At 37.9% G+C, this 27,101-nt stretch overlaps 1 protein-coding gene across 4 annotated transcripts in view; it reads right to left on the reverse strand.

Moving 5' to 3' along the window:
• The window catches only part of LOC5579032 (syndecan), a 180,835-nt gene that overhangs the window by 13,253 nt on the left and 140,481 nt on the right, over window positions 1-27,101 (reverse strand). For all 4 annotated transcript variants that reach the window (XM_021840278.1, XM_021840279.1, XM_021840280.1 and 1 more), the window contains exon 4: window positions 20,005-20,226. In XM_021840278.1, coding sequence (XP_021695970.1) covers window positions 20,005-20,226 — 222 coding nt within the window. The remainder of the gene's footprint in view (window positions 1-20,004; window positions 20,227-27,101) is intronic.

The following is a 27,101-nucleotide window of genomic DNA, read 5'->3' on the forward strand; positions in this document are numbered from 1 at the left end:
GATAGTTCCAGGGATTCCGACAGGGATTTCTTCAAGAATTCTTCAAACGTTTTCTCCTGATATTCTCAAAGAGCTTCCTGCAGAAATCAAACCAGAGATTCCTCCAAGGATTCCACCGGGAAATCCAGGCCGGGCTTTATACAGGAATTCCTCCAGAGATCTGAAAGAATTACCCTGTTATTTCTCCAGTGATTTATGTAGAAATTCCTCCACGCATACTTGCAGAAAATTCCGCAGGTAGACCTCTCGAGATTTTTTCCAAGTGATACTCTAGGCTTTCAAAATTAGAGATGGGCAAAAAGAATCGGAGCCGTTCAAAAGATCCGGATCACTCGAAAGAACGAATGATCCTATTTGTAGAGCGTCGGTTTATAGGCCAGGAGAAGTGGATGAACTTATCACTCATTTACTTGTCAAATTTCATACAAAATCTGCTTGTTCTTCGTGAACCACTTCCCCTCATCTATTTAATCAGCGCGGATCAGCCAAAGGTGACCCGGAAATAGAACGAACCGATTCTTTTCCTTTATCCCCCTTCGTTCGTTTCTCTTCTTTATTAAAACGATTGACACGTGTTTTGCTTTACGCGCCACGAAACACGTATAAAGACAGCTTGCTGCAGCTCTGCACTCTCAGCATACACAGCCAAACAACTAATTTGCCCCACTTGCATGCAGGCAGATGAAGAGAAAAAGTGCACACTTGAATAGTAAAAGCATTTTGCTTCTTCCTTTTGGTTCGACGCATGTCACTCAACAGAGAGTGAACCGGTTTTTTTTTTGTTCGCTAGGTTCAGTTCGCTCTTCCGGAGCCGCTGAGATACTGAACCGTTCAAAAGATCCGGTTCACTGAAATTAGTAGCTAGGATCGGATTCGTTCATTAAAATGAGTCGTTTTGCCCAGTTTTATTCAAAACATCCAGCACAAATTCCTCTAGAAACTCTTTCATGAATTTCTCAAAGGTTTCAGAAATTACCCTTAGAGTGCCTTCAAGAATTTTTCCAGAAATTGCTCAAGGAACTCCATTGCAGAAGAAGTTTTTGAAAAGCTCCTGTATAAAAATCCAAGGAATCGCTGGATAAATCTCTGTAGTATTTCACGAAGGAATAATCTCTAGAAGAATGCCTTGAGGAATCCTGACCTAATCCCTGGAAAATTATTTGGAAAATCCATAGAAAAAAATCTTGCAGGAGTCTCTGGATGAATATCCAAGGAAATCTCAGGAAGAATTCCTGAAGAAAACTCTGGAATATTTTTCAGGAGTTATTCTTGAAGAAACTCCTGGAAAAATGCTATGTAAATTTCTTGAGGAATCCCTGGAGAGATTTTTCTTCAGGAGTCTCTGGAGACATTCCTGTAGAAATCTCTAAAAGATTAGGTAAATTGCTGAATGAATCAATGAAAGGGTAACTGGTCTAATTGATGAAGGAATCTTTGAAAGATTACCTGGGTAAATTGCTGTAAGAATTTCTTAAGGTATCTCAAGAAGAATCCCTAGAGTAATCCTTGGAGGATCCCTGGAAGAATCACAGCGAAGATTATACTGGAAAAATTCATGAAGAAATCAGAATGCAGAGATATTTCTGGAGAAATCCTTGAATAATCTTTGAGAAATCGCTGGAGAAATATCTGAAGGGATCCATGAAGGGGTTTTCCTAAAGGAATCTAAGTAGAGATTTTCCTTATGTAATCCCTGTAGAAATTCTCCGAATCTCCGGAGGAATTTTTAGCAGGCCAGAACGTTTCTCTGAAGAAATTTATGAGGGAATCCTAGAAAGATAACCTAAAAAAATTCTTGGAGTAAATCACGTAGCGATTTTCCAGGAGGTATTCCAAAAGGAATTCATGGAGAAATCCCTCAAAAAAAATCGTGAAGTAAAGAATCCCTAATGTATAATGCGTAACTTTTTCCCAATGCATTAGGAAAGTTAAGGAAACTTCCATGGATACATCCAAATACTTACCCAACAGATTCTTTCATCTTCTTCTTGGCATCAACGTCCTCACTGGGACAGAGCCGGCTTCTCAGCTTAGTGTTCTTATGAGCACTTCCACAGTTATTAACTGAGAGCTCTCTTTGCCAAAATTGCCATTTTCGCATTCGTATATCGTGTGGCAGGTACGATGATACTCTTTGCCCAGGGAAGTCAAGGAAATTTCCATTACGAACAGATCCTGGACCGTCCGGGAATCGAACCCAGACACCTTCAGCATGGCTTTGCTTTGTAGCTAAGGAAGGTCCCAGGATTCTTTCATACATTTCTCTTGAATTCCTTCAGGAATTACACTCGGAATTAGATTCTGTCGTAGTTTTTAAAGAGCTTTTCCAAGAACTTTTGTATTATTTTCAATATATTCCTTAATTTTTTATAGTAATTTGTAAGAGACTCTGCCAAAAAATGTTCTATGAGTTGTATCAAGGTTTCTTACGTCGTCTTTCCTTCAATTTTCAATCCAATCCAATCAGGCATTGCAGAATACGCTCTCTTTTGAGTAAGAAGCACGATCAAAGCAAGCAAAGAAAAACATCCCATCTGTTGCGGTTCACGATCGTCATTGTATCGTAAGGTGTAACAAGTCTGATAAATGGAAGCAGCTAGTGAGAGCCCCAAAGAGAGAGCGATGATAAAATCCATTTTACTCGCTTGTTTACCGTTGGGGACTATTTACTGGCACAATAAACAATCCACGAACTTCCAATAGCAATAGTGTCCCCAGGCTTGGAGCATATTTAGAGAGGTTTTATCATGCACTACTATCCCCCCAAAGTTGTAGCAGTATACGATAAACAGTCTCTCATAATGTGCAGCATTAGACTGATGCAAATTTTGAAGTTTTTGCTCCCCTATGCTTAAACGATGTCAAGTATGATGAAAATGATCCTCCCAAAATTTGAAGTGATTCGGTAGAAATTAGGTTGTGCACACGCTATTTGAAGTTTATATGGAAATTACTATGGAAAAGGCAAATCTTTTGTGTTCAGTCCTCTAACTGCCCGCCATAATAATCTATGGAAAAGTGAACACACTCATCTTGTGTGGAAACTTCCCAGCTACAACTTTGCCGAAGACCACATTTTGATGGGCCGTAAGGATAATTTGTTATTATTGATATCAAAGTCTATATCATGTTGAGATGATCATTCATTTACTTTCAGAGCAACACTGCTTTTTTGCTGTATAACATAGTAGCCTGGATTACTTTGATTAATTCTTCCCGCCAGGAGCACCACTGTTGCCTGCCGAACAGTTGGTGAAGCATGTTACTTGCTAACCAACTTTATGATGATGAATAACAATTTATCCTGACGTCCAATCAAAAAGTGGTCTTCGGCAAAGTTGTAGCTGAGAAGTTTTCACATGAGATGAGTGTGTTCACTTTTCCATAAAATATTATGACGAAGAGATAGAGGGCTGATCACAAAAGATTGGCGTTTTCCATAGAAATCTCCATATAAACTTCAAATGGCGTGTGCACAACCAAATTTCTTCCGAATCATTCCAAACTTTGGGAGGATGCTATTTACCATAATAAAAATCTTTGAAGCATAGGGGAGCTAAAATTTCAAAATTTGCATCACTCTAGTGCAGCATGTTATGATAGTTACAGAGAGCGATTCGTGAGAGATTCTCTCAATTTTTTCAGGATTCAATCCCTGAATCCAATTCTTTCAAGCATTGCTCAGAAAGTTTGTCTAGGGATATCCCTGGTGAAAATAAAGCTGAAAATCCTTGTTGTATTTCCTCGATAAAATTTTCTTGGCATATCTTCTAGAACTCATCAAGAGTTAACACTAACAACTACTCAAAGAATTTAAACAAAATCTCCCAAATCAACGAAATTCCTACAGAGATTCATATAAGATTTTCTTCACGGATTTCTTCAGAAACTCCTTCAGGACAATGCAAATAAGTTCAATATAATTAAAAGAATTCCTCTAAAATTTCATCCAAAAATTTCCACATTTATCATCCAAGAACTAGTCAAAAATCTTTCGAGGAGATTCTGCAAGATTTTTTTTTTTTTTTGAATTGAAGCGTTTCCTACAGGATAAATTTGTGGAGATATCAATAGGGGATGTTTTAGATAAACTTTTTATAATTCCTGGGAAATATCAGAATATAACACCTAAGTACCAAGGTGATTGAATTCTTGGGTTATTTTCCAAAGGTTCAATATGTTTTTAGAAGAAACTTTTCAAGAAGTTCTTAATGGAACTGCAAGGAATATGTTTCAATTAAACTCTTGGAAACATCTCCGAAAGCATCCCAGAGAATTGAACCTGTTCCTAGGATTATTCGAGAATAAATGCTAAGTAAGTTATACACAGTGATGGAAAGTGGCGAACATTTCTTCTGAACTGGAACAAAAACAAAACCAAACGCTCCCGAGCGTCAGAGCGCTGGTTTACTCGCACCTGTCGGCTCCCGAGTAACTGAAACTAAAAGTGATTCGCGAACGTGTGTGGAGCTGTTCAGAGTCATATTGTGCTTTTGGGAAAAAAGCTGCTCCCCCTCCGGGATTTATGGTTTCCAAGGGCTTTTGACTACAAACTAGTAGTTTACTGTCGATATGATGGTTTTACAATTAATTTGTCTGTCAAAACCATAATAAATCACACCTTGCTCGGTTACTCGCGAGTAAACGCTCCCGAGCTTGTTGCTACTTCTTTTGACATGTTCTCCCGAGCAGATGGGTGCAGACCTAGCCAGTTCCCGAGCCTGTCATGTTTATTATGCGTTGGTATACGCTCGTGAGCTGCTTCGTGATGCGAATTTTTCCAGCACTGGTTATACAGGAGAGTTCCCAAACAAATTCTAATTATCTGAGCTACTACGAAATTCCCTTGAAAGGTCCAAGAATGATTCTAGGAGAAATTTCTAATATAGTATCTGAGAAGTTCTTGGAGATACTTCTAGATTCCTTTTTAAATTCTTGAAAAATTCCAGTGATGATTCATGTAGGAATCCTTCGATAATTTTAGCAGTTCTTGGTGAAAATTTTCAAGAATTTTCAAGATCCTTAATAATTCAGTATGTAGTAAACTTTGTAAGAATTCCATAAGGAAAATAAGTTGGATTTTCGAAGAACCTTTGGAACAGCTTCAAGATGAGTTTCCAGAGTATCACTGGATATTGTTTTATCACTTTCAGATCACATTTTATCAAAAATCTAAAGAGAAAATTTTAAGAAAAGTGTTTTGTCGTGGGACCTGTGAAGAAGTTCCCCAAACAACCAAAAGTCACATAAAAGTTCACGTAACAATTCGTTAATTCATACAAATTACATCAAACCCGCTAAACACGCCAGATTGATGAGTTTCCTCGCATAAAATGGTTTTTGTCTGATTTCATTTATGAATTTTGTTTCGTCCTGTACACTCGTATAAAGTAAGACGAATCTATCCGTAGCAGCTGTCAAATCAACATTTGTTATCATAAGTTAAGTCGCATAAGACCACAAGTTAATTCGGTAGAAAATTTATACAATCGCATTGTATGCTATTACGCATCACATAATATATGCATGTATATCGCCTCCACTTTTGTGCGTAGGAGGCCTTTTCACGACATCTTATAAGTGAAATTTTGCACATGCAAAGCCTCCAAGTGATTTCGTTATACCTACATTTTGGTTGTCTGAGTCGTGGAGTTATTCAAGGTAACCTTCATGAAAAACGACACTCTTTTCTCAATCATCCACCAATATATTTTCATCACGAAACTAAAATGCAAAAGTAATTTGAAGTAAGAGTTGTATTTTTCCTCCTTATTCATAGATCGCATCATCGACCAAAGGACTCTCAGATCTTTTTCCTCCCTCAGTAGTCAATATTGTTCCCGTGGTGATTGTTGAGATGCAGAGGTATTTTCGGTCTCTAGAAGCAACAATCATTGTACACCAACATTCCTTCCCCACCCTATCTGACTGTAAGGACTTGACCGGCGCCGTTATGGATCAATAATATGAGATCTGCTAAAATGCACTTCCATTAACGGTAAATCCCATCCCTTATTTATTAGGATCGAAATGCGAATCTTACCAGTTCCGATCAATCGCGGGGTAGCAACCATGCACAGTCAATCTATGCTGTGCTATGCTAATGCATAGAGATTTCCTCAGAAGTTATGTTAGTCTTTATGTCGCCTTTTGCTTATCAATTCTTATTCGAATGCTTGTGTCACGTCAAATGACAACATCATATTGCAATAACAATTTTGCAATAAACTAGATAAGAAATGGTTAATAAATTAAATCGAAATCAAATATGATGAAAAGGAATAATAGTTTGAATGTTCAAACGATTTCTGAGGAGAAGTAGAAGACAAACAATTATTCACATGGATAAATCTCGTTAAAATCTTTAACTTTTTAATCCGATAAGCTAATTAAACTCTGGAGAAATCACAAATCCTTTTTGTTGAAACTTTCAAGACCCCACGGCAACTTTTGCTTGCCTCAAATCATAAAACACTCCATCTACCGCAAACTCAAATCGGTACTCATTCTCCTCCAGAAGAACCATTATTTACCCCGTGATTATTAATGCGCAAATAATCTATTATTACTAGCCGTTTGGGATTTCGGTATCCCCTGGCAATGCCACTTTTAACCAAGCGTAAAACCCCCCGAATCCAAGAGAACCCTCTAGGCCATGACAAATAAGAAAGGACCTGACTCAACTTTGCCTCCCGCTGGCACTGTGACTGTTCACTAGGGTGCGACCATAGAAGCGGCTAATTTTCTAAATGAGGAAATTCACTGCTTTTAAAGAAGTGTTAACCCAATTTGACGCGCCAAACTTATTTTGTTAATAAAATTTTGCTCGATGTAATAATCTATAACGTGAAATTTCATTTTGAAGCTTTTAATATTTTTGGTTAAAACTTTGAGGTTTTTCATTCTACGTGATTTGAATTCAATACACCTTACGAACTTTTGGTTTCAAGGACTACCCTACTGTTCACTCTATATTTAGTCACCGAAATGGAACGGTAACGCCGGATGTCAATCCTTTTCGCAAGCGATATTAGACGACAGGTCCCTCGCGTTCCAGCTAGACAGAACCTTTGCGAAGAAAGTTCCCAGCTCAATGACGGATTCTCCAACTGGTCCCGAACACGACCAGGTTTAACGAGATAAGTTTGTGCTGTGTCTTTGTAATTAATTTCTGATACAACCTTTCGACAACGATGATGGCCAACCGGCGCACTGGAAAGCTTATCGACTGCCATCATTAAAATTTAAATCCAATTTCCTAAATCAATGCCAACGAGAGGATGATGTTTTATCGTCGAAAGCCGATGGTTGCTCGAAGAGCAGGGATTCTCAACTCCTGGGGTGGTGAGTTGGAGCTGTCAATTTTGGAGAAATTCTGTGTGTTATTGAAATGGACCTCTTCAATGTTTATATTGTTTCTTTCTGAACAAACAACAATTATTCTGAAACCTCTTTTTACGTAATGGGCTAAGGGTACGTGAAAAGAATCGTTGCGTTAATGGAATTTTAGCTTCATAAATGGATTGACCTCGGAATTCAGTGACGGTTCACCATAGCATGTAGCATGTTCGAAAAAAATTGAAACTACTCAGAACCAGAGCTAAAGGTCCAAAGCCCTGATAAAGGAGGACGGTAGCCACCAACCGTGGTCATCATATAAAGAACAATCGGACAATGATGTATCGAGTCAGCATCGAGTAGGCAGCCCCTCGGCCTATCGAAGACTCTTCAGCAACAGGCAAAAGTAGAGCAAATGGATTGATGTAACGGCAACAGGCCCAGCAACGAATAAAAGCCAGCGGAAAGTCGGATCTCGGAACGTGAACCCACGCGTGTTGGGCTCGTGAACTTCGGAATGTCGGCGTGAACGTGGCAGCTTTTCAGGAAATACGCTGGCCGAAAACCGAAGAACGTGAATTCCGAGCGGTGGATCCCATCACGGTATAGGCTACCATTCACCGTGCATTTAAGAAAAAAAAGGACTTCCAGCGTACTAGAATACTACTACGTAGCGTGTGATTATATAAAAATTCAGGGAAAAATCTAAGACTAGTGATGCATAACAAAAAATGCTTCAACATTATATTTGAAAATGTCATGTTAAGATCGCCTCGTACCGTTCTATGTCAGCATTTACCGTGCACACTAGTGCACCATTCACCGTGCGTATAGTTTTCGTCATGATTAAATTTTGTAATCTTGAAGAGACGTTGCTGATGGAGCAACTATTTGCTAGTAGTGTGTGCACTCATTTTTAAGAGTATTCAAATCTTCATTTACAATAAAAACCATAAAAAGTTTAAAAACTGGCTAAACTATTATTGTTTCATTTAAATCGTTATAGGAGTTTGACTGTATTGTCTAAGCCATTCCATATTCACTCAAAAACTAAATATGAAGTAGTTTAATGACGACATAACAACAAATCTAATATTACAGAGCAATTTCATGTCTTTTACTCTAATGCACGGTAATAGGAACCATATATATTGAAAAGGATCCATTCACCGTGCATTTGGGTTTCGACTGAAACACAATAAAAAATTCTAATTTGCATAAAATCTATATATCTACAGTACTGGACAGAATAAAGTACGCATTGGCCGTTTTTCCATACAAAATGGTCAAGTTTGGAGATCTGAATCTCAGCTTCTAGAGGTCCGATTGATCTGAAATTTTCACCACAGCCTAGATATAATATAGATTTTACTCAAATGAAATATCACTGTATTTGAAACACAATCTTTTAAATTGTTAAAAATCTCTCAATTTGCGAAAAATTGCATAATTTTATTTTTAAATATTTTGAAAACAATCAGTTTTACCGAAATATGATGTTCTGCAAACTTGTGTGTCTTATCAAATTGCATTTTTTTTGCGGAAGGACATATTGCTTTAAATATTACCGTTTAAAAATTATTTCTTTTTCAAAATTTTGTCATTTTTATCAAAATTTGAGATTTGCGATAACTTAAAAGTTTGTTTTTGAAAAAACTATGAATTTATAGACTAACAAATTTGAGGTTACTTTCAAGCTGCGGTGAAAATTTCAGGTTAATCGGACATCTAGAAACGGAGATATAAGCCTGCAAACTTGACCATTTTGTATGGAAAAACGGCCAATGCGTACTTTATTCTGTCCAGTACTGTATATATCAATATATCGAAATATATCTTACTAAAGTATCCACAGTAAAAACTTGTTGAAATTTTGAAAAATTTCATACTCTATCGTTAAAATGGAAAATGTGAATTTTTGGCGTTTTTACTAAGAGTGTTGTAAAATCTCATTATCATTCCAGGGCTTTTCGGTAGCGGTTGTTTCAACTGGCTAAGAATTGACACTACGGACTGCCTGTTCCGGTGGTAAAAGTCCACCTCACAGGTGACCCGTAATTCATGGTGTGATGCGTACCGTGCCTAGGAATGAATGGTTAGGGGGTCTAAATAGAACCTAACCGCTAACGGAACCTGTGGGGTACCAGGGCGCCCTCCACAGTATTGAGTCCTTCCTGTGCTACCCGGAGCAATGGTGCAGGTGACCTTGTGTTTCTCCGAGATAATCGGCTGCCCTTCTTCTCTATCCTGAGGCTCAATAAGGGTAGGATTATGAATATGTTGACATTTAATTTAAATTATCACCTATATGGATTCGCATTAGGCGTTTTACACAGTGTATTCTGTGCTCTTTCGTCTTTGGCGTCTTTAAATAGATACCGATCTGGTTTTTTCGTTGCTGGTCTTTTTCGTGCTGAGATTGCAAAAAGCTTAATCCTGCCTAGTTTGGGTAGTGGCTACGGTTAGGTTAGCTCAGATCAATCTTCAGCATAAAAGAACAGCAACGATCAATCTTTGCAGATTCATGCAAAATGGTGCAGCCCAAGTGGCGCTAGTTCAAGAACCCTACTCTCGTAGAGGGAACTTCTATCTAGGTATCCTTGTGGACCCAGTTTTTGCTACTTTCAGCAAACTTGTAATGGCAAACTCGCGCTCCATGCCCCGCGCATGCGTGCTCGTTAATAAAGCAATCGTTGCTACACTCATTTCTGAGTTAACTACCAGAGATGTATGTGCTGTCACAATCGATGTTTCTGTTGGTGGCCTCAACAGGAAATACGTGTATTGTTCGGTATATTTACCACATGATGAACCATCCCCAACGGATGACTTCAAACGAGTTGTCGTAAACTGCGTAACAAAAGGCCTTCCGTTGATTGTGGGCAGTGATGCCAATGCTCATCACATCATCTGGGGCAGCTCAGATATCAATTTGAGAGGCTCCAGTCTGATGGAATACCTAAGTAGTAAAGACTTTGGATTACTTAACATAGGCAATCGCCCAACCTTCATGGTTTCTAATAGAGAAGAAGTGTTAGACATAACGCTCTGCTCGAATAGAATCAGTCACGAGTTGACGAATTAGCATGTATCAGATGAGGAATCATTATCTGATCATCGCTACATCTTCTTTGAACATTCAAATGTAACTGCGCAGACTTTGCGTTTAAGGAATCCCCAGTCAACAAACTGGGAACTCTATATTGAATTGGTTGCGATCAAATTTCATGGATATTACCGTCCATTGAAAATCCAAGTGTTTTGGATGATGCCGTTGATACTACAATATCCTACATTCTGTAGGTTCTGTAGACATGCAGGCATCAATGGAGATAACGAATGCGACCGACTAGACAACGCGGATAGGAGACAACCGGTATCCAACTCCCCCATCCCAGAAGAGGACGCACTAAAAACGGTCAAGATGGGAACGCGGCATCTGTGGCACGAGATCCGAGATGTGAAGTTGAGAGAAATAAAGAACGACACGCTACGATGGACAGACCAAGGGAGCACAACCGTCCAGCGAGTGTTAACACGGTTGAGGATCGGTCACACGCGACTCACACACACACATTTCTATTGAAGAGAGAAGCCCAACAAAATGGGAATGTTGCGGAACGATAGGGGACGTGCGGAATATAATTCTCGAATGTCGATAATTTGGAACCGAGCGACAAGAAAATAGTATTGACACAACTAGCATACGGAGTGCACTCAAAAATGATGAAATAAAAGTGGAAAACCTCTTGAAATTCTTGCTTGATACCAAATTATACCAGCAATTGAAACGGAAATTGAATTGTACTATTGTAAATTGTAAATTCAACCTGACGCCTGTACGAATGCACTCCCTGTTGTCGTGAATACACAAACAAACAAACCATAAAGCGATGAGCACAACGGTGCGGGGTGTGACGACGAAAGCGAAACAACTCTAGAAAGATTCGCGAATTAGGCGAAACTGACAAAATGTACACAATTTAGGAAACTATAGCGGTTAAATTGTAGCTTGATTGTCTATTCACTGCACTTGAACTTTTCCCCTTTCGTTAATTTAACTATTCAAAAAACGCAAATTTGTAGAAGACGAAACTTCACCTTATACAAAACCACACACTCTATTGATTACGCCTGTGTTTTTGTTTATCAAAGTGATGGGTGCATCTGAAATCGAAATCAAAACACGGCGAGAGTAAACGGCGACACTGCAAACAAAACATAAACAAGGCGTACATGGCGGGCTTAATTGAAACCAGAATGAAAACACGGCGCAAAAGTAATAGGCGATACTGAAAATAATATCGATTACAGGCTCATAACATTGGGCGATACTGGCATTCTTGAGTGCGTGTAAGGCGAAACTTTATAATATTTTTTTATTACGAAATAGCTAGGAAAATTGAAGGAGATGTGTGTGGTATTGATGGGGATTTTGGAACTAGGTTTATGAATTGTGTATTAAAGTGAAATAGTTAAAGTTGGAGTATATTTTCTCCAATTGGGATTAAAAATTGCACATGAAAATTTCATTGGTTATTTTCTCATTGTTATTGATTTGTCAGATAGGCCCTTATCGCGAATCCCTCTCGAACTGGTTCGAAGTAGAATGCCAGAGAGTGACAGACGTAAAACAAAAACAAGCAATAATACAACGTGAACTAGATCATGTTTTTGCGTAAACATGATGGTAGTTCATGGTGTATTTTTTACAGTTCACGTTTTCCAGAACTCTTTTTTGAGCGTGTACCAATCCCAAAGAGCTGTACAGGGTAGTGAGAGTTGAGCAAAAGCGCAGTGGATTGCATAAAGAAAAGGCAGCATGAAGACAGTAGGGTGATGTGCTAGTATCCATCGTATTAAGCATTGATCAGTGAGAACTGCAATTTTCCCAGTATTACAGTGAATGATGCTGATACAAACCGATGCCAAACAATTCTTTCTCAAAACATCTTTGGCATTGTACAATAACATTTTGATAAATCTTGATCTCTTTTTGGAAATAATGCAAAGAAAATGCATCTTACCGTATTCTCAATCCGGCATTGGCGTAGGAACAGGGGGGACCAGGGGGGCCTGGCCCCCTCCAGAATCATCCAGGCCCCCCCCAGAATTTTTGATGATTGCAAAAAAAACAGTTCAGCATGAAGCAACATCTTCTGAATCAATGTACATGACTCGTGTTATTAACAAAAACATTCTTCAAAAGTTACGTTATTGTATGTTGTACAACTACAGTGAGAAAATCTCGCTTGTCTTCTATAACATCAGCGTGGCGATTCTGACTTTGGTGAATCCCACGACAACCGAAAGCTTAACAGTCCGGCTGTCGATCGATTGGTTACTGTTAGAACTAGCTTCTTGTTGTATGTGTATAATACCGTTGTACCAAAAAGCGTCAATATTCAGGAAGTTTAATTCACAAAATTAGTGTTTTTTTTTCTGAATAATCCAAATAATGCTGTTTCAGCATAAAGCAGCATATTCACTGCATTCTGATTTCTCATGTTTGTGGAGGGTACCTTGCTCGAGGTATCTGCTGATGATGTCTTCTATTGAGAATGCACTAAAAAATCCATACATTAACTTCAACTCGTATAACGTCCGACAAAAATAGACAATATTACTAAAGGAATTTCTCAGGCAATACCGTTTTGATTCGAAGTGTCCAAATGCTTCCGGAATAAAATAGTTAAAAAAATATTTATTCGACAACTTTTATGCATCGAGCATGCAGAAGACGTCATAATCAGGGTTTCTAGACGAAAAAAAAAAATGAAATTTGGCGCCAAAACCACCGTGGAAAATTTTACCTAATCTTTGAAAAGTTTAGTTATCCCACGCAACTCCTCCAAAAAAACATTATTTCTGTCATCTTATACAGATATATTTGGCTGAAAGTTCTATTGGAAAATGTTCTGTAAATTTCTTTGATTACTTTTTCCAAAAATTTCTTACAAATTCTTCCGAGAAGTTCATCAAAAATCCTTAAGAAATATATACACAATACTTCACAAATTTTGTCAAAAATAGTTCTATGTTTTTTCTCTAGAAATTTTGCTTCAAATCCCCGGACTATTCAAGAATTGGAAAGAAAATTGCTTTTGAAATGTCTCTTGGCTTTGAATCTTCAGAGGAAATTTGGTACAAACCACGAAGAGAAAATTGCCTCCGAAATTAGCATAACGGTAATGGAATCTGTAGAGCAAAATAACTGGGAAGTGGGAAAAATTTATTAAGATATTCATAAAGAAATTTGTACTTATCTTGAATTGTATTGTATATTATTGGCAGATTCCATATTCTAGGTTTGAATTTCTGTGCGATACGAGGGTGGAATTAATAGAGGCTTTCTGGCATAATTTCTAAAAAAAAAATTGTGGACCTTCTTAAGGAGTTTGTTTTATTTGTTAATTCATTAGAGATGCTTTAACTATCCTGTAATTTACTTTTGGAGAAAAAATGTAAAATATCTTTCATTGTGCCATTGCCCATTAATTGTTCTACCTGCTTAAACATTTTGTTGGTTCTCCTCCTTCCCATGACGCTTTGAGGAGCTTCGTACAAAAATCTTTTTATACTTCAAAACGCAACATTTCAAAGAATATAAAAAAAAGTAAATTATAGGAGTTTTGAAAACTCGCAGAATTCTCACATGTATCATCCATCAGGGATTCCCTAACAAATTTTCAAAGTTATGCAAAAGTTTCCTCTAAGTTTTAAATTAATTAAAATTTTACATTACGTATTTTACCACAATACATTTTCGGTAATGTTCTTCAAGAATATAGTTGCGTTAAACTTCAAGTAAGTTTGTTTGGAATTTCTGAAGGTAGAACAAAAATGGGTTCTACATCAATTTGTTCCCCATAGTATCAGGAAACTTCGGAGTTCATACATAATATTATCTTAAATTTTAGTAACATATAATTTCAGTAAAAATTCCATCTGTTTTATCACCAATAATTTTCTATTATAAAAGATGTCGAGAAAAGAATAAGTTTTTTTTTGTAGTAAATCCTACAAGGACAACATAAGCCTTTCTGTGAGGTACATTGTCAAAAAGTTTCATAAATTCGACGGTTTATTTTTTGAATTTTACGACAGGAATTTGAGTAAATTTTTCCGAATTATATTAAAGCTGCAACTATTCAAACAATTTCCATTTATTTAAACCTTTTTTTTGTATGTGTTTTATAAAAATCTGATATGGAGTGATTCGTAGAGGAATTTGTAAAGCAATTCCTAAAAAATATTGAGATATTCCTGGAATAGCTTTTGAAGCAAAAATGGAGAGTGGATAATTTTTTTAATGTTAAATGAGAATCCTGAGATTATTATTCGCAAAAAAAAAAATTGAGTTTGAAAGCTGAAAGAATCCTTGATGGAACTTCTGGAGAAATGTGTTGAGATGTTCAAGAATGAATTGTTAGTGTGGTTTATAGAAGAAGTTCTATGGAAAATATTTAGATGAATCTTTAGTGCATTTACCGGAAGAATATTAGGGAAATATAATTCTCTAAGAAAACCCTGAACAAATTAATCGGGAAATCTTAGAGTATTTTTGCGTAAGAGTTTTTGAAGGAACTATTGAATATATTCCGCTAGGAACTTTATAGGAATGTAAAAATTCTTTAAATCGAATAGATGTTTAAAGAATGCTAATGGCATTTATAACAAAATATAAAAATATCTAGGGTTTTGACGTAATGCAAGATGTTGCTTCTTAATTTTAGGTAAATATAACAAATAATTATCTGTGAAATAAAAACACAGATAGATTTGCGGTGAACTTCTCTGAGAAATAATGTATAACATTTTCCCAATAGAAGTCTTTTTTGTTGCTCAGGAAATTCTGGTGGACTATTAAAAGGGATCCTTACAGTAACACCTAGAAGAGTCATTTATTTTTTTTTGCAGGAAGTTGCCGCGATTTATTCAAACAATCCTGTAGAGAAACTTTAGAAAGAACTTCAAAAACATAGTTGAAAAAACTATTGGCGAACTCTCTGAAGAATTCGTCGAATGAACCCTTGCTTGGTGATTTTGAAGAAATTTTTGGTGAGATTACTAGAATTGTTGGTACTATTTTTTGGAAATATCCTTAGTATTTCCTGGGAATCCTAAACAAATTATTAATTAACACAGAAGGATACTTTAAACTATCAATTTGAACCTAGAGGACCTTCTAGGAGAAATGATTAAAAAAATCTAATGCATTCTCTGGCGGAATTATTCAATAGATATGTTCAGCAATTCGATAGAGATTATTCGAGAAATTTTCAGAAGATCAAGAAGGTCTGGGAATGATTTTCCGTGGGGATCTCAGGACGAACTCAGTGAAAACTGACAAAGGAGTTCTTGGAGAAAGCACTGAAAAGTACGAAAATAATTCATGAAGAAATTCCCGTAGGAATTTTCAGAGGAATCTCTTCAAAGCACATGGTTGAATATCTGAAAAGGTCAAGGAAGAAACACAAAGGACATTCCTTGAATCTTTTTCGTAGCGAAAATTGAAATTTACATGTATCACTAACGGTGAAAACTATGAAATTTGTGAAAATCGTGATTTTTGCGACTGACATTACTTCTGTAAAACAAGTATTTGCTAGGCCCCCCAGAGGCCCCCTCCAGAAAAAAAATCTAGCTACGCCAATGTCAATCCGTCGATTTCTTTAAAATTAATTAATCGTCATCAAAATTCAGCCCAAACATATGAATACAATTCCTTTTGACCGTACAATTATGGCATTTGCTCACAGTACAGCGAAAACAACACAATCAAAGGAACCGTATTTTTACGTCGAGCGTCGCGCACACATTGATGCGCACAAGCTTTTTTTTCTCAGTACGACGGATTGAACTTTGTTTACATTCTAACATTATACACTGGTTGAGGAAACTTCGTGAAATTTGATGATTTATTGAAGTTTTACGGCGTGTGATTGGAATGAAATCCTTCAGTGAAGAAGTACGAAGGTTTTCCATAGTGAAAATAAGTGCCCGGCGAAGTAAGTCACCCATGGGGGCGGGAAGAAACTTGTGTTGGAAAGTGGTGTGGCTCAGTCGATCGCTAAGTATTTCTCTCAAATCGTGTTCGTCCATGCGATTTCGGTGAAAAAGTGCAAAGTGGATAATTGAACTGAAGTTATTTACCGAAATACAGTAGTTTTATTGCATTTTTGGTGTACAAGTGTACAAACCATAACAGCTTTCACAAAATTACACTTGGATAATGAATCTATGTTGCAGGCAAGTTTGAATATCCGCCGTAGTGGAACATTTAAAGTTTGATACGACGAATAGTAGCGCTTACGACGAATTAGAACAAAACCCTATGGTAGGTGAAGCTCAAGATTTCGCCATTCATATTCAATGATTGAGAGAGGTAGAAAAAGCTTTTTCAGCAGTTTTTAAACGGCGAAAATAGAAAAGTGGATTGAAACAGGGTGAACGTTGATGAAGACGGTCAAGCAGTGGACTTCCCGACCATAGGAGTGTAAAAACTGCTGTCAGCGAGCTGAAGAACTGCAAGGCTGCTGGGAAGGACGAGATCCCGGTCGCGTTTCTCAAGCACGGAAGTGAGCGGCTTTACTAATCGATCCACCGAGTTTTTCTGAAGGTATGGGTGGACAAAGAAAGGCGTACCGGTTAATTGAAAGGCCTCATACGCCCAGTCTACACGAAAGAACACAGACTGGAGTGCGCCAATTGCAGAAGGATTACCCTGCTGAATTCTGCGTACAAAATACTGCCAATACTGTTTAACAGACTGAGACCACTCAAAAAGTCCTTCGTCGGCGTTCACCAGGCTGGTTTTCATGAAGGCAACTCGACAATGGGCCAGACTTTTACCTTGCGAATGATCCGAGATAAATTTCGGGAGTATAACTTGTAAACCACCCACCCTGCGGTAGAAAATGTCTTAATATGGTTTTCTGGCGAAACTCGTTAGGCTGATACGTGCAACGCTGGATGGATTAAGTGTTCGGGTTGCAGATGAGGTGTCAACCTCGTTTGTAACTTCAGACGGATTGCCGCAAGAAGACGCACTTTCGAATTTGCTGTTCAACATTGCATTCGAGGGTGCCATTGGGGGATCTGGCGTGCAGAAAAACGGCACTTTGACCACACGGTCGCACATGCTCCTTGGCTTTGCGAACGATATCGACCTCATTAGAATCGTTCTCCATGAATTCTACCAAAACGAAGTACATGGTTGCAGGTAGAGATAGAGGTAGTCTTGGAGATGTAGGTGCTGAGGTAGTGTTTGATGGGGATATGTTTGAAGTTTTTGAAAAGTTTGTTTGTTTTGGAACACTTGTGACTTATGAAAGTGACGTTTCCCGCGAAGTAAAAAAACAAATTGCGTCTGCGAATTTTTAGGTCCCGCAACTTGTCCGTTTACGCCAGTAGATACGAAGGTCATCACTCAAAGAAGTGTTTCAATCTGGGGGATGCGAACTGGACATCAACAAGCAACCAGGATGCTGTCAAACTTCAATTACTTATATCTGAGAATGCGTTGAAATGTACTGTCAAGATTTTATCACGCTAAAAACTGTTTTATAATTTTTATAACACAAAGCTAGCCAACAGTTAAAGAAAAGTAGTTTGTGGTCCAAATTATGCATAAGTCTTTTACAGCTGAATATGTGTCTTACATACGGGCAGAGTCCGCACCCCCCAGGTTTGACTAATCCAAAACAATCGTTGAGATCTAAAATTGATAGGACATATTTAAATGAGCCTAGTTGGGTGCAAACCTTATTCATCAATAACAGAAAGGAAACTAGTTGCACTTAGAGCTCTAAAGACCTGAATTTAATGGAGTTCAATGGTAATCTGATAATGTGAAACTAGGGTTAAAATATGACTTTGCGCCTTGTCGATTTGTCTTCAAGAGATTACTGATAACGTTTGTTGATACGAATTCTTGTATTTAACAGAGTTCTTGGATATCCCTCGAAAGCCATTTAACTCCATACTTGGTATAACATGTTAATTTAAGTATGCTTGAGTGTGAACCTTATTCATAAACCTCCGAGAGATCTCTGGTTACGTCTGTAGAAGTTTTTGGATAACCGCCAAGAGTCGTTGATTCTGGAATTTCTTCTTCTTCTGCATCCTCTTAGTATTGTGTCCTAACTGAGACAGAGCCTGTTTCCCAACGTAGTGTTCTTATGAACATTTCCACAGTTATTATTTAAGAGCTTTCATTGCCAATTACGCATTTGTATATCGTGTGTTAGGTACGATGGTACTCTATGCCAAGCAAGTTAAGGAAATTTACTTTTTGCAATTCTCATCGTAATAGGCTGCTTTCCATCACGCCAATCTGTCATGAAACGGCCTACTTTCCTGCACTGAAGTTTGCAGTGCGGCAATATTCATTACGCAACTAAAATCAGTGCTGTAATGATTCATTACGCAACGCTTTCTCATTACGCAACTGTCTTTAGTTGCGTAATGAATCATTATACAACATTTTTAAAAAAAATTGTGATATAACGGTGAATGCATTCCGATATAATTTCTGATACCCTTAAGTGGTCTTCAACGAAATAGCAAAAAATGTTGTACGTAACTCGTTGCAGAACTCGATTTTTACAGCATTCGTCGCAATTATCCTAGTCGGCAAGCCTCGTAGGATAAACTTACGACTCGTGCTGTAAAAATCATCATTCAGCAACATGTTACGAAATAGTCATGGACCGACCAGAAATTTATTTACTAGCACAGTTTTAATTTGCAGCTATAAACGCTAGGCTGAAGAAGGCGCTTGATTTCGAAACTTAATAGGACCTGTTACGTAATGGGATACACGTAACTTGAGGATTAGTGTTTAAAACTATCTTTCTTAGGGTTCTGAACAAAGCAATCAGAAAAATCATATATTTTTAAGTTTGCTCAAAATTATTATTATTTTTCCCAGAACGATGGTTTGATACAAATGTAGTAGTATGCAAATACTGGCTTGAACACAAATAGTATAAAAGTTAATGGTTGTTGTATTTAATTCGCATCAGTGAATCAAATTGTCGTCGGAACAAGCAACGAACCGTTTATCCCAATTCTTACGGATTGGGATACACAATCTCAAGAAAATTTGTCATGACAGCACAGAGGGTAACATCGCTGCAACCTTTTCATCTCTTGCCTAATCAGTTATTTCAAACAAAACATAAAATAATATTTGGTTAATAGTTGTTATTCGATAATGTGGCAATGTTTAGCAACACGGAGGAAGTTTTCGAAAAATTCAATTCAAAGCCTACAAATTCGTTAAGTGAGTGGAGCGTGATCATTGTCATGATCAAAATGTGGTAAATTATTGTTGTGGAATGAGATTGTTGCAACAAAAACGAGGGAGGCCAATGTTCTTGTTGCTGCATGTTGGTTGACAATTGATTCACTGATCAGTATAGAACAGGCACGCATGTCTATGAATATTTTAGGTCCACTCATTGCTTGAGAACGCACTCGAGATAAAAGCTTCCCAACAGTAGGACAGAAAAATCAGAAGCAGGATAATCACCGCTCAACAATGACAAAAGCTGAAAGCCATCAATCGTCGAACCCCGAGTCCCCTCATTATTATTTCACCAAACCAACAACCCAGAAACCCAAACGAAAAGGAGGAAAAAAGGCCCGCCGCTAACTCACCTGCGAGAATGCCCGGCTGCGCGAAGAAGCTCGCAGTCCTGTCCTCATTCTTGGCGTTCATGATCAGGACTCCGCTGCCGCCGTACGGGTTGTTGCTATCGTGGCCGCCCTCCGTTGGCGGAATGCGCGGGGTGTAGATCTCCGGATCGGTTCCGTCCGGTAAGTGACCGTGACCCTGGCCGTGCGTTACGCTGCCGCCCGACTTGCTCGTGTCGATTGGCACTGTTTTGACGAATGATAGGTTGAAATAGAGATAACAGTTAGTCGAAAACTGGATATAACTCTCGGTTGAGTGTGAGATGGGACTTAAACATTACGGTAATTAAATGTAAAACTAAACTTAGAGCATGCATGATGATTAGAATTACTTTCAATAAAAGAAAAACTAAACTAACTCTGAGATTGATGAGTGGGAATGGAAGCAACGACGAGCGGATTTTTTTGGGTTCTAGCAATAATTGAAGGATGCTATCGATATAGCATGTACACAAAGTTCAAGCGATGACATTGGATTCAATAATTTTTTTTGATGAATAGATAAAATCGTTTACGATGGAAGTTCAGTAATACCACGACTTTTGTGAATTTCACATGAATAAATCTCACAAATTTCTACAAACGCAAATTGAACGCTTAGCAGTAATAAGGTTAATCTTAGTTGACATTTTAGCGCTGATTAAAATTTAAACGCAAGAGTTGAATTGAAAGACGATTAAATGAATTTATGCATGGATCAGGGAGAGAGGAGAAATCCTCTTCTAAAGAGATGGAGAAAGAAAGAAAGATTTGAGAAAGTTTCAGGACAGCACCAGAAATTGAGATTTCTGCCAAACGCTTCACAGTGTATTCTGTGCATTTTCGCCGTTGGAGAGTATCAACCAGAGTACCGTATTTCTCATGTATACCTGAATGAGCTAGTGTGCCATGCAATATTCCATATCGCATCACACAGATTATGTGAGGCACGAGATGCAGATACTTACAAAATAAATGAGCAATTCTCGTTGAAACCTAGGACAGGACGTGACAGCTCAACAAGGACTGCCCCGTTGTTTTTCAATCGATAACCTTGACGATACAAAAGCCAGTGCTACCAGTATCCTTTTTAAGCAAATCACTTGAACAAATTCAAGTATCAAGGCTCACAATTTGGTTGTTTCTTGCATGTTTCATTAATTTAGTGCAATAGCGAATGCCAGCTTCTTTTTTAAAGTAGGTTAGATTCAAAACCGGCGATATTTTTAGAGAAAATTGATATAATTTCTATTATACTGCACTCAATTAAGTATTTTTGATTTATTTTAGTATTGTAGGAGCACATGCGGTAAACCAAGCATCGAATATAGATTGATTTGTAGCAAAAAGATTTCATGAAACGTTTTCAAACTTTCAATAAAAACTCTAACTTATGAACTAGCAACACGGCGGGCTAGCAACAAAGTGCCCTGTTGCAATCCAACTCAACGATGTAAAAGTAGGCCTTTGCCAAAACGACCAATCAGAAGTGGTCTTTTTTGACTGGCAAATAGTTTCAAATTTGCACTAGTACCTGGCAAGTCCTGTCCTAGGTTGAAACCAGGCCGCCATCGGCACCCTTAGTGAGCGAGTCTCATGAGACGTCTCGTGAGGCTCGTCACATGCGCTTATTAAATTTAATTTAATGCAGTTATTTTTGCCTAGTACAATAACCCCACGGAAGCATACGGCTTCAGTATATGACTATGATTCTTCGATGGTAAGCAGAAGTGCTAGAATCCCAACCGCGTTGAATGAAAATGTCAGACCTTTCAAACTGCTTGCGGACAGTTTAATCCATCCTTTTTCTTGCTTCTGATTCAGAAGTTCTGAATATTTTGCCTGCGGGTATCAAATGCGCTGTCACATTGAGATTTTCTTATGAGACGGCGCATGAGCCAGTGCAGATGTGATCGTTTGAGCTAGTACATTGCTACATGAGATCTAAACAAATGTGTCTCACGATAGCACGTGCTCAAGCGCGCGGATATTGTTGTGCGCTCATGGCAAGCTGATCGCAAGCTCTTGATATGAAGCGCGTATACATGATATCTGGTATCAACAGATAACGATCTGGTTTCTTTGCTTAAACCTGCCTAGTTTTGGTAGGGGCGACGGTTAGGTTAGTTCAGATCAATCTCTAGAATTACAGACGGAGCTGATGTAGTGGTTAGAACATACGCCTCTCACACCGAGAACCTGGAATTGAATCCCATCCCCAAGATAGTAAAGACTGAAAATCTCGTTAATAAAGATAGAAAAATAAAATTTTCAGCATTGAAGAACAGCTACGGTCTTTTTGCAGATTTATCCAGAATGGTACAGCCCAAGGGGCACAATTCCAAGAAGATTAATTTCATAAGGGGAACTTCTTTGTTGCTAACCTTGCGGACCCAGTTTTTGCAACTTTCAGCAAACATTAAATAAGAGTTTGCTTCGTGCTCGTTAGCGCAATCGTTGCTACACTCATTAGATTACTTTAATTGATGTAAACAATCGTCCATCCTTCATAGTTTCTACACACTTCTTCTGCTCGAACATAATCGGTCACGAGTCGATGAATAAGCAACAATTTTGCAGAACTGCAAACCTTAACTTAAGAAAACAGTTCGTATGTAAGAATTATTCTAGATTTCAAGCTTTCCAGGGCACGTTACATTGAATTCTTTTTCTACTTGTGATTTTCAAACAATATTGTTCTGAAACAAAGTAATTACAAAAGACCTTGGCAAAAGTCGTCTCTACCAAATTTCGATAGAGACAATCAAAACCAAAACTGTGTAGCAACTGTCAAACCCGTTAAAACAGAAGCCATTTTTGTTGAAAGTCAACTTGGTAATGCCATCTCAAACCATACTTTCTACGAATGATCAATATTCCCACACAAAACATGTTGCTGCAGTAAAACTTTTTTTTCCATCGAATACCCGGCACCGGTGCAATTTAGAATTTCGCTACTAATTAATTGTCACCACCAACGGCAAATAAATTCCTATCAGCTGCAACAAGCTGCGGTTGGTTTACCATCCCAAATACTCATTGTTCCAAATATAGAACCATCGTAGGTCATAAAAGCCGGTCATTTCTAGCGTACGGACGAGATAACGGCGCAATAATTGGCGCAAAGGTCTATACGTGGAAGTGAACTTTTCGATGTGACACGCCACCACCGCATACACAATATGGTATCGTGGTTGTTCGAACGCAATTGGGACTTTGGGTAAGGGCTTGGGGTGAAGCAACACAACACACATAGGCAACACAATATTCTGATTCTGATGAATTGACATAAAACTGGCAAAATCTACCGGAATGCGCGGAGGTATATTAGGAGTGTTCACTTTTTTTTTCAAACGTTTCTAGAATTTTCAAGTTCACATCTGTATCTTGACAGGCATGGTAGAAGTAGTCTTCAAGAGTCGAGGAGCAGTAGAGTAAAGTGGGGCAAAAGTTCGAGTGGGGCAAGAGTTTCTTTTTAAGATTTCTAGCTCAAATCAAATCAAAACTTAGAAATGTCATGGTGGTTCGAATGCTATTAGAGTAAGAGACTTTCACTCCAAATATCATAAAAATCGATTGAGATTTGGAAAAGTTATGGCTATTTGTTGGTTTTCGACGTAAATATTGTAATATTTGGTCAAACTTTCGGTGCATGGAACCAAATGAAGATAAAATATTTTTCAATATTTTGTTTAAGGGCGTTTCTAGGCCTATCATAAGGATGCTTTGACGTGTATTAGTTTTTCCATAAATAGTTGGAATAAATTTTTGGCCCATAGCGGGGCAAAAGTTCGACCCATGTATAAACCCACGGAAAATTTTTCAAATTTCCTTAAATCTACATATTATCTTCAAATTTAGCGAAATTTGCCTGATCGTGCGAAAAATGTCACAAAAATTTTACATTTTCACTTAATTTTGCGAAAAACTGCTATTTTTTGGGTGTATTACAATTAACCCTGTTTTGGGCATTTTTTGATGAAAATTTAGTGTGTATTTTTCGGCAAACATAAGTTTACGGCTGGTATAAAGTATGCCTGGCATAAAAGTATTGATATTTTGTGTTTTATCCAACGAACTTTTGCCCCACACTAGATTCGAACTTTTGCCCCACCGGTGGGGCAAAAGTTCGTTTAAGACAATCAATTTTGAAACTGTTATAACTAAAAATGGGTAAATCTTTTGACACAAGTTTGTCCAGCAAAGTTATAGCCAATATGTTGAAGGTTCGCTGTATGGTATTTGTTTTGTTTCATCTGCTATTGTTTTCCTGGAAACTTTGATTATACCACTAAGGTCGAACTTTTGCCCCACATTACTCTACTGTAACTAAGCACAAACGTAACAAAAAATAATTATTCAATTAAGAAATGATAGCTAAATGTGCCTGCTAAGAGTTAGCTTAAAAAGTATATCAAGAAATCTGAAACCTAAGCTAATTCCTTTAGCAATTCCATCAGATGTTTCTCCGGGGATGCCATCAGAACTTCCTTCAGAGCTTCCACTTGGAATTCCTCCAGAGGATTCTATCAGGAGTTAATCGAGGAATTCCTTAAGAAGAAATTAAAAAACATTCACCAGAAGTTTTTGCGAGGATTCCACCGGGAATTCCTTCAGAAATTTAACCAGGAACTCCACCAAAGTTTCCTTCAGGGAGCTTCTAACGGTAGGGTAACGGTCGTTGAAAATAGTTGAATTGTGAAGCACTGTTTTTCATTATTTTGGACACACCAATACATTTTGGACCCCCGGCATTTTTTTATCGTTTGGCGACAAATTCCACGACACTGGTTGTGTAATATACGTGCCCATAGTCTAATCAATCGATTGACAATGGAAAACCGAAGAAATTCAACGCCTTTAGCTCGGAAATTTGAAAAATGTTTTTGTTTACATTTGAAATATTTCTGACGGCTTCAATTGCTGTGTGTAACGTATTGTAACGGTTGCATAGATGAACCGATTAAATTAAATTAATTTCAGATAAAATAAACACATTTTCTATGTACAAACGGTTGATGCAAGTGCGGAATAGTCCTTTCTTTCTAAATGACATGCGAATTGAGTTGGTCTTTCGATTTAAACTGGTAAATTTGCAGAAAAATGGGCCAGGGGGTCCAAAATATATTGGTCACCCTAGTTATAGCGAACAGGAGTTATTCTAGAGATTTAGACACGAGCTCGCCCAGGAATTCCATTAAGAGTACTTCTAAAGATTCTACCATAAATTCCACGAAGGATTCCATCAGGAGTTCCTTCAAAGTTTCCATCAGGATTTCCTGTATGAATTTCATCGGAAGTTCCTTTAGGGATTCCTTTGGAAGTTTCTCTAAGGATTTCATTAGGAATTCTCCTTGGGATTTCATCTAGAATTCCTCTAGGAATTCCACCAGAAGTTCCTTCAGGGATTACACCTGGAACTCTCCTCGAGATTCCATCGGGAGTTCCTTTAGCAATTCCATTGGAAGTTTCTCCGGGGTTTCCATCAGAACTTCCTTCAGAGATTCTATCAGGAGTTCTTCGAGGGATTCTTTGAAAAGTTTTTTCCAGGGATTCCATCAGAAGAAAATAAAAAGTTTCCAGTTATTGCAAGGATTCAACCAGGAATTTCTTCAGAGATTCCACCAGGAACTCCACCAAAATTTCCTTCAGGGATTCCATCAAGAGTTCCCTTCAGTAGTTCTTCTAGAGAAAAGGAGTTATTCTAGGGATTTAAATACGAGTTCTCACAGGAATTCCATCAGGAGTAGTCCTAAGAATCAATCATGAATTCCATCAGGAGTTCCATTAGAGTTTCCATCTGAAGTTCCTCTAGGGATCGGAAATTTCTCTACGAATCCCATCGAGAGTTCTTCTGGGAAGTTCATTAGAAGTTCTTTTAGGTATTCTATGAAGAGTTCCCTCAAGGATTTCATCTAGAATGCCTCTAGGAATTCCACCAGAAGTTCCTTCAGGGATTCCACCTGGAACTCGTCTAGAGATTCCATCAGGAGTTTCTTTTGCAATTCCATCAGAAGTTTCTCCGGGGATTCCATCAGGACTTCCTTCAGAGATTCCACTTGGAATTCTTCCAGGAATTCTATCAGAAGTTTCTCTAGGAATTCTTTTAAAAGTTCTTCCAGGCATTCCACCAGAAATTCCTTCAGAGATTCCACCAGGAACTCCAGCAAAATTTCCTTCAGGGATTCCATCACGAACTCCTAACAGTAGTTCCTATAGGGAACATGAGTTATTCTAGGGATTTAAACACAAGTTCGCCCAAGAATTCCATCAGGAGTACTTCAAAAGATTCTATAATAAATTCCCTGAAGGATTCAATCAGGAGTTCCTTTAGGGTTACCATCAGGATTTCCTGTATGAATTTCATCGGAAGTTCCCCTAAGCATTCCATCAAGAGTTTTCCTTGGGATTTCATCTAGAATTCCTCTAGGAATCCCACCAGAAGTTCCTTCAGGGCTTCCACCTGGAACTCCTCTAGAGATTCCATCATGAGTTATTTTAGCAATTCCATCAGAAGTTTCCCCGGGGATTCCATCGGGACTTCTTTCAAAGATTCCACCTGGAATTGCTCCAGGGATTCTATCAGGAGTACCTCTAGGACTTCCATTAGAGTTCTTTTGAGAATTTCATCAGGACTTCTCCAGGGATTCCACCAAGAGATCTTTCAGAGATGCCACCTGGAATTCCTTCAGATAATATATCAGGAACTCCTAAAGACATTACATCAGGAGTTCCTCAAAGAATTTCATCAGGATTTCTTCTTGGCGTACCATAAGGAATTTCTGTAGAAATTCATCCAGGAGTTTCATCAGGAGTTCCTACCCGACCAGACGGAAGAAACAATATTATAACAGAATGTGTTCCCCTGATATGATTTTTTTATATAACCAGTTGTTATAACACATGTACCGTTAGTAGTTAAAATAATAAAAATTCTAATAAAATATGAACCAAATTAAATTACAATATAACAAAACCTGTTACAATTATATCAAAATTATTAATCAATTATGTGTTGCAAGGATGTTACAAAATAACAAAATTATTGCAAACTGTGTTACTGTTTATGACATCGGATGTTA

This window comes from Aedes aegypti, chromosome 2, assembly GCF_002204515.2.
Source record: "Aedes aegypti strain LVP_AGWG chromosome 2, AaegL5.0 Primary Assembly, whole genome shotgun sequence".
NCBI classification, from domain to species: Eukaryota; Metazoa; Arthropoda; class Insecta; order Diptera; family Culicidae; genus Aedes; species Aedes aegypti.